Genomic DNA, 20,129 nt, shown 5'->3' with positions numbered 1-20,129 from the left:
TTCAAGCATATGTGAATATTTGGCCTTCTCTACCTCCTCTTGGTGATTTTGGGTTTGAACCAACTAGTTTGCAGAGGCATTTTTATGTGATGTTTACATGCTTTTTCTGTTTTCTAGATTTTCCTTACAATAAAAATGAATGCATGTAAAGTTAGCAAGAGTTGATGAGTGAGCCTGAAGTGTTCAAATTCCGGTCTTTTTGTGTTAGCATATAATGGCTACAAATGTCCATTGCACAACTGTGCTCTGAGTCAACTTAGGCTGGTGGAGGACTGACACTTTCTCTGACTTTGGACAGTAATTTGGAAATGTATTGGTGCGTTGGAAGATTTGAGGTGGCATTTAGTACTTTCAGGAAAGTATTCATTCAAAAAAACATCATAAACTTTGTCAAATGAATCACCCAGTTGTGCAGTGCATTTACTAAACTGGAATACATGTTGGAATAATGAAGATCACGACCATGTGGGAAGGATATCGATTCTTTCCCACCAAAGAGCTGGATGTTATTGTCCACCATCAGAGTTCTTGATGGTGTTCTTCAGTATAGAAGGTTCAAGCTGGTTTAATGTCACCATTGTGCCTCGGTACATGACTTGTGAAGCTGTGGGTAACCATGTTTATTTGCTGTTTAAAGTACATTTGTGTAGAGCAGGAGTGTCAGACTCCAGTCCTCACGGGCCACTGTCCTGCAGTTTTTAGATGTGCCGTAGGTACAAAACACTGGAATGAAATGGCTTAATTACCTCCTCCTTGTGTAGATCAGTTCTCCAGAGCCTTAATGACCTAATTATTCTATTCAGGTGTGGTGCAGCAGAGGCACATCTAAAAGTTGCAGGACAGTGGCCCTCCAGGACTATAGTTTGACACGTGTGGTGTAGAAGCACAGCCAGTAGCATGTTGTATCCTTCGCTGGTTTGGACTGTGTTTTAGACACTGAGGGGACGCATGAGGGAATAAAGTGTTCATTAGCGCTTGATGCATGGGCCGAGACAGGCTCAGCTGTGAGCCGATAACATACAGGGACAACAATAGGCGACTGTAGCACTCTAGACATAGGACAAGGGGCCTCATTTAGACACTATTAGGGATATAATTCTGTACTAAGTGTCTTTTTTTGTCCTTTTTCTGTAAATGCTGCTGCTTAGACTTTAGTTGAGCTCACCTGCATAAGAAGAAATATTATATAAGTGTAAAGAAATAAAAGCAGAAGTGTCTTCTCTTCTACAGTTGTCATGCAATTAACACACAACTGATTAGGGAAATTAAATGTTGATGTTCATGCTTGTTTGTGTATAGAAAGCAGGAACAGTCCATTTACACTAAATTTAAAACAGATTTGACAATATCAACTTAAACTAACTATCTCACATGTTGTGTAAAGATTCACATCAAACTAATATACACACACAAAAAAACACACATGGCAAATGAGAGTAAAAGTTAAACGCCCCAGCTGCATCCGCAACTAAACATCCTTTTGTTATTTTGCCTTGTTTGGCTCAGACACTGGAAAAACTAAAAAGACAGTTATTTGTAAAATAAAACTTTTTTTTTTACCTGATAAACCTTATGCTCACAAACAGCTGCTCAAGCTGTTGTCGTTTTCATGACATAAACTTAATGTTTTCATCCTTCGGCTATGGGTTGTTTATGGTGTTAAAATCAAGATTCCAACTCTATAATGCAATGCAATAAAGTCAGTCTACAAAATGTTGTAAACCATTCGAATATTTATTTATTATAACAAACCCATTTCTGTTGGGTTTGTTAGGTTTTTTTATTTTCTGTGTTCTGTCATTTTTATATATCTACCTTTTAGGTCGATATATATGTTTTTTTCCCCTTTAAAAAAAAGCAACACATTTTTCTTAGTTTTTTGCAGGTGGTCGGGTCAATAAACTCCTTTCTAAACAATCCACAGCAACCATTTGGGTCACCAGCAAAAAGGCTGGCTGTGCTCCAGTCAGGGTAGAATGGGTGGTACTGTTCTTGTAGCCGAGAGAGAGAGAGTGAAACAGACTGAAAGAATAAGAAGGGAGAGGCAGAGTGCACTTGAGTGGGTCACCAGACTAAACATAGCATCGCATGTTAGAGATGCATGGAGGCAGCGCCCCAGCTCACATCTGTAGCTTCGGCTAGAGCCACTCCTCTGCCATGCATATTTTACAGTCTCGCTGTGTCATCTGCTCAGCAGTGCTGTGAGTTTGAGAATTTGCAGTTTTTTTTGGTTTTATATTCTTGGTTCTCTTTATTTTAAGAAAGGTGACTCTCTTATTGAGCAACATGTGGATGTGTGTGTGTGCGTGTGTGTGCGTGTGTTTGTGTTTGTTATGCGCAAATTTAGGACATACTAATCTTTTCTGTCGTTGTTCTCAAGTGTGTGCTATGTAATTGGTGGGGTGTTAAGTGTGTTTGTGGGGCTTATTGCGCTTGCTGCTGAGAGTCTAAGAGTGCTGGAATCAGAAAGCCCTCTGAGGCTCTCCAGCAAATAATGCTGTGCATAATATTCAATTATGCATGTTGTTTTTATTTCCAAACTGAGATACTTACGTGTGCACATGTTCAGCAGCCGTATGAGACGGTTTGCTAACATCCTGCTTTTTATAACATCACAAAACCTTTAAAAAATATATATATTTTCTCAGCAAAACTTTTTCTTTTTTTTTTTTTAACAGTAATGGTTCTGTCTTGGGCTTAATCAGAACTTAATAGAGAGGATTACAGCAAGAGCTCTATCTGAGCCAGAGATTTGTATTATCATTTTATAATCATATCATTACTGTGCCAGTTCTCCGGCTGTTGTGCAGTGATGTAACAGATGTGTGCTTGCAAATAGAACAGTGTGGTACTCAGAGGAGGGAAACCAAACCGCAGCATGTGGCAACTGTGATTTTCATCTTTTTTTCCACACCATGATTTCTTCAGAAATGCACAGTTGTAGGAGTGACAGAAAGCTGGAAAAAAAGAGTATCTGTTTGTTGATGTTTCTGACGGCATAAACACACTGTCACAGTGGTGGTCTGAGCTGTCACACCACTGACAGACTGAGGGGCTGTCGCCCCAAGCACCTACACGGATACAGTTTGTTTTTTGTTACCCGCACTTGCTAAAAACTCAAATGTTATCTTGATGCTGCTGTGCTGTCACAACTATTACTGACAATTTCACCCTCAATGTAAACACAACACTGATGTCAAGTGAAAAACAGATGTACGGTGCCTTGAAAACAACTGATTCCCATTTTGAAGTCAATGGAAATAAAACAAAAGTTAAAAATTAAAATCTGAAAAAGTTGGTGTTATGAAGGTGGATCAAGCAAGCCCAGGAAAAAAAGAAGCCTTATAGACCACAAAAGGCTTGAAACACTCAGGAGGGTTAAGTGCTCCTGAGAGCTCCTAAATTTGATTTGTTTTAGATCAAATCAAATTTATGCAGAATTTTATTAAAATCTGCGGCAAAACCCGAAAATTGATATCCACAGACACTCTCCATTTCAGTTTGGGATAAGCAGAATTGTTAGAAATTTAGCGAAACGGTTGTCTTTACAAATTAATAATCCGTTTGAATAGGAATAAAGGAATCTTTTAGTTTTTCCATCATGTTTCTTCTCACTGGAAGTAACAGGTTTTGAAATATCCCAGTCAGAGCTGTGAATCTGATATAAAATGAATCTAGCGAGCTGAAGATTAGGGTGATGGCAAAGAGGTCTTCCAACGTCAAAAGCCAAAGAAATTATATAAATACTGGAAACATGTACAAATCTGTTCAACCCGTATTGAACCCTTTCAATAAGGGTTCAATTACTGTAATTTCAGTAAATAGCTTTCCTTTAATTATTAGAAACGGTGTAATTTTTAACTTTGCAATTATTAATATTTTATTTGGAGATATTTTTAAAAAAATCGATATTCCTTTTATGTTGTGGTATTATCTTCTGAGAGATTTTTGTCTAATTTCATAAAAGAAACAAAATTCTTCACTAGTTGAAGATTTGAATTTTCCAGGGGTATCAATAATTTTGGGCTAAACTTTGCATCTCGTTTACAAGTTCCACAAATTTGTAAACAAGCAATACTTAATGTCTGTATATGAAATTCAAATCAAGTGAAATACCCTAAGGTTTCCACCTGCAACATTTTAAAATGTGGAAAAGTTCAAACATGTGAGAATGTTCTTCAGTGGATCACATTCGTCAAATTACATTTTGTTTAAAAGCTGCTAAAGTCGCATTTTTCAACATCCTAACAGAATGGGATCATCATCTCAATCAACTGGGCCACAAGAGAGTTTTAAGACGCTCCCAACAAAACAGTCAAAATAAATCAGGCTCCATTGGGTGTTTAAGAGCTTTATTTTATGCTGTTGTAATCCATCCTATAGATTTTGAAAAGGGCAAAGGGAGTCATAAGCAGGGCCAAGCTATAATTAAAGTCTAACATGTAAAGGGCAGCATTAGGGCACAATGATAGTAACTTAACAGGCAATTAAATTTCTTTTCCCACTGGGAGGTTAAACACCAAGCATGTCTAGATATGTAGTCCTGTTTTCGACTTTTTATTCTGTATCATATCATTATGAATTTAAGTTATCAACCTTGCAAACATTAGAAGAAAATTGTCTCCATCTTTGCACCGTCACACCGGGACTTGTAAAACTAGAAGCTACTTTTGCTATTGAAAATTAATAATATATTTATTGAATGAAAATGCTAAATACACTTAAACAGAAAGAAGCAGATTTTCTAAAATTGAGGAAACGTTGATACTTAAATAAGAAATAGAGGAAGTGAAATGTTTTTGGATTAGATCAAAAGCTGTTAGATAAAATTAGATAAAAGCTGTTATTATTAATTAAGTTATTAATTCAAAGACAAACAGTTAATATAATAAATTATAGTTGTGCATAGTGAGACAAACATAAATGGATATAAAAAATATATATATATATATGTAATATTTAAATACAATTAATTCATATTTACTACATAAATTATTTATGACAAACAGTAAATTGATCTAATTTTAATGTGTATTTTTTATGTAATTAGTCCATTAATGAATCTGAATGTATCTTGTTAATGGTAATTTAGATAACACTTAACATGTACTAATTAAATTGAATTATTATTGCAAAATTCAGTTATAAAAATAAAAAAATAAATATGTTTTATAATTTCTATAGTGACATTAATTTTAGTATGACTTAAGTTATGCAACTTGTTTGAAACTTTTTTTTATTAAATATTGCAGAGAAATCAAAGCAGATATATTAATTGAATAGCAACTTTATGTTTGGTTGTAGTCTTTATTGTTCCATTTATTACAGACTGAATAACTAATGATACCTTCACCTACAATTTTAATTAGGCAAATAAAACTGTTTTTATAGCTTATTTATTTAAGCACATATTATATGCTGCCTCAGTGGCTTTCCAAGCTCCACATGGTGTCCTTATGTGCGACAATAATAAACAAACTGGGCATAAAACATTAATTATTGCAGAAATCTCTGTGGTTAGGGTGTGCAATTTCTGCTGGTACTCCTTGTTCTCCCTGAGGTTGAGCCCGACCACCCTACACACTCTTTGAACTGCAAACACCTCCGACATTAACAGACTGCATAACCTGACTGTGTCACGCATGGTCTTTATGGGATCGTGTTCTTCCTTCACCTTCCATCCCCTCCCATCTGAGCAGGCTGTTTCCAACATGTCTTTCAAACTTTGCTGGCGTGGTTTCAGCTGTGCGTCTGATGTGCTGTGTGTTGATGTGCCTGTGGAGTGGTTCTCTCCCCTGCTTTGTCAGTGTGGGGTTTCCCCCATGTGTAGCCATGTAATTGAAGGGCTTTAAGGGGCTTATTTGTGTATTTCCCGCAGAGTCATTTTCCTGCTATTGAATTTAGTTTGAGAGCACAGTCAAAAGGAAAGCTTTTACTGTTAAAATACACTCAATTACTTGTATAAAAGGCCTCCTAATAGTATTGGCTTTGAGTGCTCCATTGCTCCATGAAAACACTCTTGTTACTTTCTAGATTTTAGAGCGCAGATGGCTGGTACAGAGACGGTTTATACAGATGAGCTTATATTGTCTCTGGCTTTTTATGTATAAATTTTGGATCATCTGACTCTGATATAGACAACTACATTATAGAGAAATTTTACATATCTGTTTTTAGTTCAGTTAAAAACTCATACTGGCCTCAGTGAGGCCTTCTGTCACACAATTAGCGCATGGTCCAAACTGGGTACTCAACTGGACAATGATACGGCACCAGCAGCAAATCTAAAACAAAATGTTTGGAAAAGAAAATCATCAAGATGTTGCAGTGTTCTGGTCAAAGACCACGCCTCAGCTTCTGGAAATTGCTGTGGTGGCTCATTAGAACGAGGCAGAAACTCAATAGATGGATAAAGTTGTACAGAAACTGGGAACCTCACGCTAACTTGTGTGTATGTAACTTTTCTGTGACTGCTTAATATAACAGCTGTGAAACAAACCAGGTGGTCTCATTGTAAAACAGAAAATTCATCAAAGTCTGATTTCCTTTTCTGTTTCTTTTATCATCCCTCAGGTGGCTCAATGGCCCTAAGAGGAAGAGGAAGAACAGCCAATGTTCGGTGAAGAGTATGACTGGTGAGTGACTGATTTAATCTTCTAAGATTCATGAATCCCTAATCCAGAGATTAAAGGCTGTCCAGATGCAGACAGATGTTCACTTTAGAAAACTAAACAAATAAGTGATGAATGTAACATTTTTTTTATAATTTATATAGGAAAGCTCCTCACAGTGAATCTAGGCAACTGTGCAATTGTACAAAGGTTGGTGGTAGCTATTTAAAGCTGCCTTGTAAACATTTTCCTTTCAAATATGGAGAAAAATATTTTGGGCATCTGCCATTGATAGACAATAGCCCTCTGCTTCGTCTGCCTCTGCCTTGGTCAGTGTTTATTGTGAGAGTGACAGCTCCAAATCCTGGGAACTGAGGGAGAGAGGTAAACAGGCGAAGAAAGACGCAGTGAAAGAATTACGGTGGGAGGAACAGCTTTATTATTTATTTAGGAAAATAAAGCACCAGATATGTTTTTGTTTTCCCTCCAAGCCAGCATGTGGTTTGAATCACCTGCATCACTGCTGGATAGCCCGTTAATGCCATCATTTTGAGCCTCTTTCTCTTCAGGTTGCTCTTGTAAAATAGTCTTCTTTGCTGGTGTTACGGTAAAGGTTTTGAGAAGAAAACACACACACACACACACCACCCACCCCCACACACAAAGACACTTTGCTTCCACGCATCTTTTGTTGGAAGCGCAGCAAGTGTGTATGCAGCTCATCAAAGTGTTGCTCAGCATGGTGCGAACAACACTGGCAACCTGGCAATTCACAGAGTTTCCCATATGGATATTGAATTGGATAATAAATAATTGCAATTGCATTGATGAGACGATATTTTTATCCACCCCTAATTGTGAGTTTTCAGCTCAAGGAACTGCGATTGTGGAAACCAAAAGGTATAGGTTGCAACCTGGCAGCTGTGAGGATTTCTTCTTGGAAGTTTACCTGGACTTAACTCCGTGTGTCAATCTTCGCGTACATTCTCCAAAAGCATTCAGTGCTTTAAATACAAGCAAAGTTGCTGCCCACCATCCTCAGCATCTTATCTTCATCAGACTCTGCTCATGTTTCTCAAAAAGATGGACACTAGAGTATGATTAATGTCTCTGACCTGCAGGAACAGTTGTTGTTGCTTTGGGTCATGCCACGCTCATTTCGCAGTCTTATATTACGCCTTAGAGTTCATAGTCAGTTCAGTAACTACCAGCACTTGATGGTGGCAGTTACAGAGCTGAGCAGAGCTCTGTGAGATGTTTAAAGCCTGGGATATTGATTGAAATCCTCCTTTTTCATCACCGCATATCCTGAAATATGTGTAGGATCTAAGGTCAAGACAGGATAACAAGCCTTTTGAAATTAGGAGCTCATTAATTTTTTTCTTTTTTTTAACATTATAAGCATGGGTAATTGCTTATTATGCTATTAAAGTTTTATTGTATAGTTCATACAGCAGCAGGGGATTAGTGTGTGTAGTCAGGATTATCCCCTAATGTCCTCAGTGTTTACAGTCTCATATGTCGTCCCGCCCGGACTCCTGTTGTGTCAGGACCTCAGAGAAAGAACCACGGGACTCCGTCAGACACCTGATCCATTACGTTCCGATCCAAACAAAGAAAGCAGCTTTTCTGGCGCGAACCTCTTGAAGACTGAATATTTATCTGGGCTCTGCCTCTGCAGCAGCGACCCTCATTGATGTCTCTTGAGTTTCCTGTTCCAAAAAAGGGGGCACAGCCACATCCAGAGAGCTGCAGCGGTATTGATTTTGGGCTTGGCTTCCGAAAGCAGCCACAGACTAGCTTTGGGATTGGTCTACCACTGTTTGGCCCTGCCAAGGCAGCAGCACTGACATTCCTCTCACAGGCTTACCTCTGATGTTCTCCTTATCTTTTTCCTCATGCTTTTCTGAGCTTCTATATTTTCTTCTTCAGTTCTGCGGGTTTTTATTTCCTCTCAGCAAGTCTAAACTCTTATTACAATCCCCAGTGGGGTTCTATCAGCTTGAACTTGGTGGTATTTGTTCAAATCGATTTGGCTTGAAATGTGACTTCTTGTGCCCCCTTGGCACTCACTCTTGCCTCGCTTTCCCACCATCCTCTTCTTGCACTGCCCCTCCTTCTTCTCCTCATCCTCTTCCTCATCTGGAATCTGTAGCAAAGCCAAAAAGCAGGGCGCAACTGACACTGCCAGTCACAGCTCTTAACACGCCTCAATACAAACACGCACACAGCTGCAGTCCTGCTGCATCTGCTGAGAGTAAAGAAGGAAAGGCTTTTTATTTAATAATCTGTTTGAATAAGTTAAAGTCAGACAAAGAATTGGGCCACTATTTGACCACACATAACCTTGCCCATTCTCCTCACTGCACTTTTGCAGTTACAGACATGCAAAAAAAAGCTAAGATGTTGCACGAATCTCAATTTTATCAGTGGATTCAGGTTCTCCGATTCTTCTGTCTGGATGTAATCTGAGACTCTGCAGGGGCCAAACCGTCTGCACTCTGCTACCTCCCTCTCTCCCTTCATGTTTGGGGTTGTTATCATACCGTAAAAGAGGTCTGTCCGCCTCAGTCCTGATACAGTGTGATATCCATCAGAAGGAGCTGAAAAATTCTGAGCAGTTGTGGAGCTAAAAACGCATGATGAAGTCACTCAGTTTGTGTATGTTTGTGCCCACACCGACTTTATTTGTGACTTGCACTGGACCATTTCCTCCCCTCCCAGCTGCTCGGCCACGTATACGGCACATGAAATGTCTGGAAATCTGCTATTTCCTGTGTTTCTGAGCAAACTCCTTGGTTCTCCCCAGTCTTGGAGGCGGTATAGGAGGAGAACGAGCTGTTCCGTTCCCAACCTATGACTTATTCCCTGTGTCAAAACAAGTGTAACTAGTTCCATATAGTTCATGTCCAATTAAACCCATTAAAGATATTTAGAACGTTTTTAATTAAATTTCTGGAAGTTAATTTAGAAGTAGAGAGGGAGCATTTAAAGTTAGGGTTCCTCACACAGTGCTTGTAGAATTTGATTTGTGTTTTCAAAGTGTAAAAAAAAAGTGGGGAAAGATATTTGAGCTTACAGACTGCATCTCCTGTGCTCTTGTCTAAATGTTGTGACCATTCTCTCATCATTGTGTCCCACATCTTTCCATCTTAACTTCTTGTATTGTGTCCTTCTTTAATTTCTTTCTTAGGTTTTTCTTCCACTTTCTTTCTTATGTTCTTCCTTTCTTTGTTTCCAGGTGCCCTACTTCTCTTTCTTCCCTCCTTTTTTTCTGCCCACCTACTTTCCTAAATTCTTTTTTGCATTTTTCTTTCTTTTCGTATTTCCTTTTTTGATCTTTTCCCTTCCCTCCTTTTTTCTTTCCTTCCTTCTGTCCTTATTTTAAACATGTTAACCTCACAAATATTAATGGATTAAATAAATTTATTTCCAAAATAAATTTGTTGCAAGGTTTTGTATACTTCTAATTTTATAAACATTGTTTTTAAAAGGAAAGTAAAGGAATGAGAATGCTAGAATAATGAGCCTGGAAAGATTCCGAATGTTTTCATTGAAAACTCTGTAAGCATCCTAAAAGATACAAACGCAACAGTCTTGATGAGCGCACAGTTTCTGGTTTAAATAGCCATCCTTTCGTCGTGCCTGCCCTTTATGTTTATGCTTGTGTTCCTTCTTCTTTCAGGGTACATCCCCAGCTACCTCGAAAAGGATGAGCCATGTGTGGTGTGTGGCGACAAGGCCACAGGGTACCACTACCGCTGCATTACCTGCGAGGGCTGCAAGGTACGCGTCCACAGAGACGCTCACCTCCGTCAGTTATCTGTAGCTTATTTTTTTGTGCTCATATTACAGGCCAAGGCTTTTCTCAGTGTAAAAATACAGTGATCTTTGCATGCTTAGGAGAGATTATGTTTTGGATGTGATTCACAGCAAGAAGATTTCAATAAAAGTAAAAAAAATAAAAGAAAAAGAAAAAAAACCCTCAGACAGGCTGAAAATCAGCTTATTTTGATCTTTGGATCTGATACAAGATTATAGGAAATTTATTCCTTCGTGGAAGCTAAGATAAAATAACTAAAGCTTGATGTAAGGTTTTTACACCATACTGTGTGTTAACATTTCTCACAAACAAGACCAGCAGGAGGACTGATTGATCCTGACTTTACTGAGCTGTTGTAGGACGTGGGATTTAAGGTTTTCATTTTATCTTGTCCTTTTCTTGTCCTCCACCGCTTTAATCTCTGCCTGCTCTGTTTCCCATCAGGCCTCCACCGTATGTGACCGACTGTCACTCTGCCTGAAGCATTCATTCATTCATCAGTCTCCCTCTCTGTGTGCTTTTCGTCGTGCCTGCAGGGTTTCTTTCGTAGGACCATTCAAAAGAACCTCCACCCCACCTACTCCTGCAAGTACGATGGCTGCTGCATCATTGACAAGATCACCCGCAACCAGTGCCAGCTGTGTCGCTTTAAGAAGTGCATCTCAGTGGGAATGGCCATGGACTGTAAGTCCAAAGGTTTTTTCACATTCTGTCTCTTGACAAACATGAACTTCAATGTATTTTATTGGGATTTTTAATCATGGTAAAGTAGAACAAAAGTTAAATAGTTTTACTTTTTCTTTAAACAGAAAATTTAGAAAGTAATGGCACACATTTGTATTCGGCCCCTATCAATCTGTTACCCTTAAATACAATCCCGAATTCCTGTTTACAGTTGCCCACAACCCAGTTAGGTGGAGCAGACTTTACACCATCTTGAAAATATCATATTGGGTGCTGAGAAAGACTTTGGACTGGGGTGGAGGTTGACCTTCTGCAAGGTCAATGTCCCTAATTATATGTCCAGAGTTACAATGGAACAGTTTAGATGATAGTATATCTATGTGTCCAACTCAAAGTTTGTGCCAAGGCATGAAAATAGATGCTTTCCATTCACTCAGGCTGAGCTTGAGCTATTATACAAAGGCTTTAATAAAATCTCATGAAACATGAGTTTGTTGGCAGAATTTGAACATATTTAAGGATTGTAGATGCTGGTATGCATTCAGAAAATTGATATTAAAGTTTGGATTGGAAATAATAAGTGATCTAACTCACAAGTTATTGTGGTTGAAATGTGTTTTGTAGTAAAAAACTACCTTTAAACGTAATGTAACTAAACCTAAATCTTTTCTTTTTTCCTCCCCAGTGGTCCTGGATGACTCAAAGCGGGTGGCTAAACGGCGCCTTATTGAGGAGAACAGGGAGAAACGCAAAAAGGAGGAGATGGTGAAGTCCCTGCAGACCCGTCCAGAGCCCACTGTGGCCGAGTGGGACCTGATCCGGCTGGTGACAGAGGCCCATCGGCATACCAACGCTCAGGGCGCACAGTGGAAACAGAACCGCAAATTCCTGGTAAGAACACGTTGCTCTGGTTTCCATTTTTGCCCAGATAACTCCACTTTCTTTTAGATGTACAATATTTCATGGTCTGACACTCAAATGCAAAAAAAAAATATTAATCCAAGAGAGTCTCCTCTAAAGGTCGGAGCTTGCTGCAGGGAGGAGTTTGGCTCTGAAAGTGTTTGAAGGTGCATAAAAGCTGAATGCTTCAGATAATCCTGAGCCAAAACACAAGGTCGTAGCCTGAGTTTGTGTGAGGTGTGAAGCCTTATAGGACAAACCTGAGAGCAGCAGAAACAAAAGTCTGTGCATGCACTTGATTTTGTTACTAATCAAAGCGTGAACAGGTTGAGCTCTCTTAGTTACAACAAATATATAATATTTTAGGAGGCTTTTCAGTCTAATAAGGCCAAGAGACCAAAAGCAAATCTGTACAGTAACATTTTGTAAGTTATTCATTACTCATTTAAATAGACACAATTCTCTGTAATATAGATAAGACCTGCTAAATTTTGGAAAAACAGATTTGGTTGCCATGGTTTAGGAATGTACATGTACAGTACAGACCAAAAGTTTGGACACACTTTCTCATTGAATTCAATGAGAAGGTGTGTCCAAACGTTTGGTCTGAACTGAGTACAGACCAAAAGTTTGGACACACAGTTGTGTCCAAACCTTTGGTCTGTACTGTACATCACAATGTAAAATTTTTGAAAAGCTCTTATTTGCTTATATTTTACACACTATTATGCATATATACTGTATATATATATATATATATATATATATATATATAAATTTAAACCACATTGAGTCATGATGCCTGTTAATTTTATTCTTAGACTCTACCATCTGTATTTGTGTTCTCTTTTTATATAGTTTTACATTTTTATCTCTTTCATTCACCTTATTTAAAATTTGCTTGCGAAAATTGTGACTTTTGTATTTGACAGGTGACTTGCCAGCATTTGATTAGTTTATCATCAGTGAACACAACACGCCCAGGCGTCACCAGGTCCTGCTGAGACTGTAAACTTAGCTTATTATATTGATTTGCATCAGTCTCTGTGGATTAAGGTGGTGATAGCATTCTGGTTTGAAAAATGTCCAGTTAGAAGGAAGGAGGTATAATTAAAAGTAGAAAGTAATTGAATTAAATTTACTTCTTGGGAAATGAATGCATGATGTTTTCTTGTCCCTAAGAGATAAATTACACAGATAAGGAATTTGTTTGATTTTTCACTTCCTTATTCCTAAAAGAAAAGTAAAAACAAATAATTGCCTTTCTTCTGCTGCTGCTGGAGTGAGTCGTGGTTTGCTTTACCTTTTGACGTGGGGCTGCATGTTGCGGTTGACAAACACATTCAGTGTGAGGGATGTTGTTACCGGTGAGTCCACTAAGTTGAGTAAGTCAATCAAATCCACCTAATCGGCTGAGTCTGCTGTATTTCTGCCGATTCAGGAACTTTCCAGCTCTTCTGACAACCCACATCTTTCAGTGTAGATGCTGTTTCTGAGTGAAGAAAGCTCAAAGTTAACTGTTTTTCAGTGTTAGTGAGGCCCCCGCCATGAAAAATGCTGACTTTGAACATGCTGTCAGCCTCTCGGACATCTCTAAGTTAAGGTGCTTTCCCTTGAATGCCAACAGAGAAGCTGCTGTTTTATGTAATGCCAGCAACACTAACCACACTGATAGCTTTACTCAGCAGTGTGATGTCTGTTTGAAAGTCAAAGCTAAGATTACTAGTAGCACTTTCAAACAGCTGGATGCATCCAGAATGAACTTCTATGGAACAAAAACTGTGGGAATAGTTTTTCATTTTAAGTGTTGGATCATCTTGTACACACCATCCTTCTCGGTTTTCTGTTCTATTCTCTGAGCCAAATAAAATATAAAACCTCTCCACAACCCTTCAGCGCACAGAAATCTCCTGTTTTTCACAGGTCCTAAACTTTAAACTGTTGCTCTTAGAAACATTTGCCAAATATTGAATCTGAATCTCTGTTTTCAGTCTTTGCAATTAGAAACAGAAACTGATCTAATTTAGGGCCCATTGAACATCTGCTTTTAGTTCAGTGCAGATTAAGTAAAAAATAACACACAAAAAAAAACACTTTCCATACCACAGACCTGCAGGTTCCCAGAGGAGATCTCATCATCCTGTCAGATGTTGTGTGCATTGTGTTTATAATTTTTGGCTTCTAACTGTTGAACGTTTTATCTCATCTTAAAAAAAAAAAACCCATCTGTATGTCATTGGGAATTCATACATTTTTACATACATTGTATATTCATACATTTTTTGGTTTTATTCTTGATCCATGATGCCAAAATTGTGGCAAAGCACCTTTTATTTATTGAAATTGGCTTTGAACTTGACTCATTGTGAGTGACCAGTTTTAATCGCCGTTGGTTTGAAGCAGACGTACAATAAGCTCATTATGAACAAAGTTTCCAGAGATAATGTAATATGTATATAATATGTCAACAGTTCAGCACTTTAATGCTGAAACTGCAATAATAAGGTACCTCCCCAACCCCTGTCAGTAAATCAGTTGAACTTTATTCACACTTAGGTCCATGGATCATGTGCAAGCTGCTAATTTTTATTTCTCTGATTGATTGATTCTTTAATTCACTTGAAGTCCATTTTTTTAAATTTTCTCTTTTGCTCCATCTATATCCCTTGGACATAAACAAGGAGGTCTTGAAGATGGGCAAATAAATATTATGTATTATCTTAAATACATTAATTTTTGTGTTTTTAACTTCAATAATCTCAATGTATTCATAAAAAAATTTCATGAATTTTCTGAAACCTAGTCATGGGTCAGAAATCCCCCAACAGGAATCCACAATTAAGACTGATGCTGTTGGAACATTTTTAGAATAATATTGAACTGGAACTTCAGCTTTGTGTTGGAAAATGAGCGAGTCTTGCAGACAGCATCAAAAATACTGGGTGGAAACTAAGTACTGGTATAAATTACTCCTAAACGTCCTAGTGTAGTTTGTTTTGAACTCTAATGGATTGTGCTCCCCAACTGCCCATAAATCTAGAATTACATTCTGACTCACCGAGCAAGAGGAAACTCTGTGTGAAGGTCACCATGAGACACTTTGGTATTTTTCAGTCTGTAAATCTGTTAAAAACATATTTTCATTCAAACGTTGGTTTTGACTACGCAGATTCATGACTGACTTTCTGAAACTTGACTTTCTTTCTCTTCTTCCTTTCATTTGTTTTGTTTTCTTTCTTTTCTTTCTGATTTCCTTCCTTCCTTGTATCATTATTTTTGTTCATCTCTTGTTCTCATTATTTTTTCCTCCATTCTATTGTTTCTTCTTGCCTTCCTTCTTTTCTCCCTCTTATTTTTTCCTTCCTTGTCTCATAAATTCCATCCTGTGCCTTTTTGTTTTTCTTTTCCATCATTCCTTATGTTCTTCCTGTCTTTCTGTCTTTACATTCCTTCTTCTTTCCACCCTCTATTTACTTTTTTCCTCTTTTTAGCATTCTTTCTTCTTTCCTTCTTGTCTTCCTACACTGTGTCCTTTCTTTGCACCTTCATTCTTTCCTTGCTTTCTTCCTCCTCCAGTGCTCTTCTCTTTTTCATTCATTCCATTCCATACACTTATCCTTTCTTCTGTCCTTCCATAGTCAGAAATTGATGGTGTATTAATAGAGTAGTGTACTTTCAAATGAAATCTGAAAAGTTGAGTCTGGAAAAGTGTGGAGTATTTACGCAATTAATGGGTGGGAACCTTGGAGCAGTCCACCTTTTTTTTTTTTTCTTGAAAACAAGACCCAAGAAGAGACAAAGAAGTAAGCTTGCATTCCACATAAATCTTAAAACAGACATTTTCTATTAGTACTATCAAGGCTCCTCAGTTATTTTAGAAATCGGACTGATTTGGAAATAGAAAAGCATCGTGATTAATCCCCATCAGCTTCCAAAAGTTTTTCCCTGCATTAATCTAGGTAATCTGCAGAGCTTACTATGAAGACTTCTTTTTGCTTATTGCTGCCATTTTTTAGGTTCTCCGCACTTTTCTAATCACACTGGGGTTAAGGATGAACTCTGCAGAGACAAAAGCCATTAAACAACGTAAAATATGACTGAAAGACTGCGGAAGGAGTGTTATGCTTTCAGTATGTATAACCTGCAGCTGATTCTCTTGCGTCTCCCTTGACAGCTATTTTCTCAATAGTGATGTAAAAAATGTCCCTGACCTACAAACACTATGCTTAGTTTTTGGCTTTTTCACAGCATCCATCTCTGTCTTTCATGATTGATGACTTACTGTTTACCATGATTATTCTCATGCTTTAGTTTTATCCTGTTCATGGCCGGAGCCCAACTTAAATTAATTGCTATAGCTTTGACACATGCTTTATTCAGTGGAAGGTGACACAATATGTATCATTATCACCCCTCAATTTACACAGATTTCTGAATGCAAAGCCTTGACTTTTCCTCATTTGTCACATTAGACCCTGAAACGAAAGTGTATTTTATTGAGATTTTATGTGATAGACCAAGATAAAGTGGAGCGTAATTATGAAGAAGAACATGAATGATAAATGATGTGTGGTTGTCAAATAAATTTTTTTAAAAACTGGAAAAGGTTGGTTTGCAATTATTTTGAGGTGAGCAATGGATGGGGCTTTGTGAAACATCAGCCTTAACCTTGATGAGAAATGTGTTTCATTGTCACAAGAGCTCAACCCAAAGGAATTTGTCAAACTAATTAGTGATGATAAAAAATGCACAAAAATTATTAGCCTTAACTGTGCACCGCAAAGGCAAACAAAAGCTGCACAATGTTCTTACAGGACCATGATGAAGGTTTTGATCCTTGTAAGGTATGTCTTGACAGATACCCCTGAAAATTGAGATCTTTAAGAATGTCCTATTCAGGTGTTATCTCTTAAGGATTCTTTAACACCCAGCGCTAATCACTGCCTTTTTTCCAATGCAGCCAGAGAAGATTGGCCAATCTCCGGTTGCCCCGACGTCCGACGGAGACAAGGTGGACCTGGAAGCCTTCAGCGAATTCACCAAGATCATCACCCCTGCCATCACCAGAGTAGTCGACTTTGCCAAAAAACTGCCCATGTTCTCTGAGGTGAGGGAAGGTTGATTATTTGGCAGCAGACGACCAGTTTGTGCATAGATGAATGCCCCTGTCAGGCTGTATGTGTTTGTAAGTGCTCATAGAGATGTGAGGGTAATAAGTACAATTTGTCAAGCAGATCATTTAATCTGTCTGAAGGAAAGGCTAATGCATTTCATTGCAAATTTATTCAAACCTCTTAAACATTTAAACTGCTTTACATTTAGTTTCATCTTGGGATTTTCTATTATGGATTTCCATAACTTCAGAAGTAAAAGAAGGATTTGTGGTTCTCAAAAGTTTATTCAAATATCACCTTTTGCTGCAATCGCAGTTGCAAGTCTTTCAGTTATTTCTGTACTACCTTTGCACACTCTCATCATTTTCAATCTGTTGTCATTGATTTTAAGATCTTTCTAAAGATTCTCAGTCTGATATAGATCTGGACTTGATCTGGACTTGATCTGGACTTGTCTGCCTTGATCTGAAGTGTCCTTCTGTGGCTCTGGTTGTATGTTTCGGCTCTGACAGACTTCATGACTTTCTTTCAAAAAGGATTTATTTCTTGTCGCTTTGTATTTGTGAAGCGAACAGACACTTGTGTTAGTCAATATTTCCTCCAGCACTGACTTACAGGTAGACACCTCAGGGAACAAGCTTTCTTACATATGATAGTCAGTTTGGGTTATATTAATTAGTTAACAGCTGATAAAGCAGTGACAAGGCATTATATTATTGGGCACTGATTAAAGAGTTATTGTCTGATGGGGCAGATGGATTTAAATAGGCCTGTGAGTGGGAATTTGTAGCATAATTAGCTACAGATGTGAAGAAGTTGCAACTGTAATTCTGTACAACATTTAGAAACAAAAATCGAAGGCACTGATGTTGAATCTGCTTTTTTCAGTATAAATGTGTGTTTAGCTGTTTCTTCCTTGATAGATGATACCACTGAAATCAATAAGAAAAAAAACTCATTGTGTTAACTGAGATGAAAATTAAAGCTTAGTAGATAGCAATGTCAGAATCTGCCTTGTTTTATCTCAAAATAATAAAAGACACTATAAATTAGGCTGTTTAATCTGATAACATTGGACTATGGAAAAAACCTATTTGAGCCATGAGGCTTCTTCATGCTGCCTGTCTGAAGCCCTGATAGGAAATGCACAGAAACAAGGCCAGCAGTCATTTACCCACTAAAAAAACACTAATTAATTGCCGCTCCTTTAAATTGACACAGCCATAAATGCATTGTAAGTGTTTGGTGTGAGCTTCAGTTACAAGCTATGATTACAAATTTACAAGATAGATCAAGGCAACAAATGTCAATTAATCTGCTCAGGTGCCAGCAGCGACACAGGGAGAGTAGAGTTCGCACCGAGGTGAGATTAATTCAGTGAACGCATTCTGCACACGTAACGAGATGAGATTCAGCTGAGAGGGGCTTACATCCATGTAAATCAGGGTGATTTTGAAATAATCTATTTATTCATGGAAACAAATACATGCTTGGTATTCATCCATCGTTTTTCTTCTGTTCTTGAACCACTTATTTTACTATTATTTATTTGTCTCCCTCATTATCTGTTAAACTTTGGTTGATGCTGGGAATTTTATTTTATTTCTTTTTTCGTCATGTGTAACACTGAAACTGAGGAAATTAGGCCATGCCCACACGAGAACACAACGGATCTGAACAATCTTTTTGTTTCCCTAAAATATTCTCATAGAAATAACACTGTTGCTATAAATGTCTTCATTCATATAAGAACACCATAAGTGAAAGGATGTGGTGCTCTGATGTTGCCTGGAAAGTGCACAAACACAGGAATGGAGGGAGCATGTTTTCATGGAGTTGGTCACAGAGCTGAAAAGCATAAAAAATAAATGCTGCCACCCTTTGTTTAGTTCTGATACTGGAGACATTACGGGTTAGAGTTACTGACTAACATTTATTTTTGGCCCATAGACAATAACCCACATAGACTATCATAAAGTGCAATGATTTAAGGGCTAGCATAACATGAAACATTTTTCATGTTATGCTAGCAACACAATAACATTGTGTTGTCCTGACCAACACAATGTTATTGTGTTGATCAAGTGAGGAAACTTGTTCATTGTAATGAACTTTCTTCAACAACATAAATGTAAATGGATGCAGAATATATCGTCACATTTCTATGTTTGCATTGAATGATAAATGTTTTTTTTTTTGTTTTTTTTATTTGATCACCAGCTGCCTTGTGAAGACCAAATCATCTTGTTGAAGGGCTGCTGCATGGAGATCATGTCGTTGCGTGCAGCAATCCGTTATGACCCCGAAAGCGAGACGCTGACGCTGAGCGGGGAGATAGCTGTGAAGCGTGAGCAGCTGAAGAACGGAGGGCTGGGTGTGGTGTCTGACGCCATCTTTGATTTGGGCAAAAGCCTGGCGCAGTTCAACCTGGACGACACGGAAGTGGCGCTTCTGCAGGCCGTGCTTCTCATGAGCTCAGGTATCCTTAAAGAAAAAAGGCATCTTTCAATTTATAATTTTATTTCAATGGCTTTACATTCCATTGAATGAAACATGTAGTAAGTACATGAGGTCTTATTTAATGTTATTTAAATAAAAATTTCAATCGTACTTCTCACTGGGAGGTAACATGTATAAGCCCACTAAGTACTGTACATAGTGCTTAGAACTAGGTGTTTAAAAAGCAGAAACTATCTTTTAAAGAAATGTCTTGTGTAAACCATCCCCAGGAAAAGAGGAACCGTGATTTCTCAGTAATTGAAACACACTTTTTGGTCCCCTTTCTTAAAGATTGGTTCCACCATCCTAATCTGTCACTCCAGAGCCATTGTCCCAGTCCTCCATGTAACAGAAAAGAGGCTTGTCAACCAGGCCAATAATGCCCAGAGTCTTCACCATCTGAGGATAAATGCTCTGCACTCCAGGCAACGTGCTGATGAGGAGCTATCCGCTACTAACTGAGTCATGTAGAGGAAGTAAATTTTGAACTTGGAAAAT

General features: G+C 38.1%; 1 protein-coding gene across 2 annotated transcripts in view; it reads left to right on the top strand.

Annotated features, from left to right (window-relative positions):
- The window catches only part of thrab (thyroid hormone receptor alpha b), a 133,487-nt gene that overhangs the window by 96,282 nt on the left and 17,076 nt on the right, over window positions 1–20,129 (top strand). For both annotated transcript variants that reach the window (XM_032573955.1, XM_032573956.1), the window contains 6 exons: window positions 6,574–6,635; window positions 10,297–10,397; window positions 10,971–11,118; window positions 11,804–12,009; window positions 16,979–17,125; window positions 19,353–19,611. In XM_032573955.1, coding sequence (XP_032429846.1) covers window positions 6,574–6,635; window positions 10,297–10,397; window positions 10,971–11,118; window positions 11,804–12,009; window positions 16,979–17,125; window positions 19,353–19,611 — 923 coding nt within the window. The remainder of the gene's footprint in view (window positions 1–6,573; window positions 6,636–10,296; window positions 10,398–10,970; window positions 11,119–11,803; window positions 12,010–16,978; window positions 17,126–19,352; window positions 19,612–20,129) is intronic.

This window comes from Xiphophorus hellerii, chromosome 10, assembly GCF_003331165.1.
Source record: "Xiphophorus hellerii strain 12219 chromosome 10, Xiphophorus_hellerii-4.1, whole genome shotgun sequence".
Taxonomy (NCBI): Eukaryota; Metazoa; Chordata; class Actinopteri; order Cyprinodontiformes; family Poeciliidae; genus Xiphophorus; species Xiphophorus hellerii.
The sequence above is the reverse complement of the archived record's forward strand: the minus strand, read 5'-3'. Positions and strand labels throughout refer to the sequence as shown.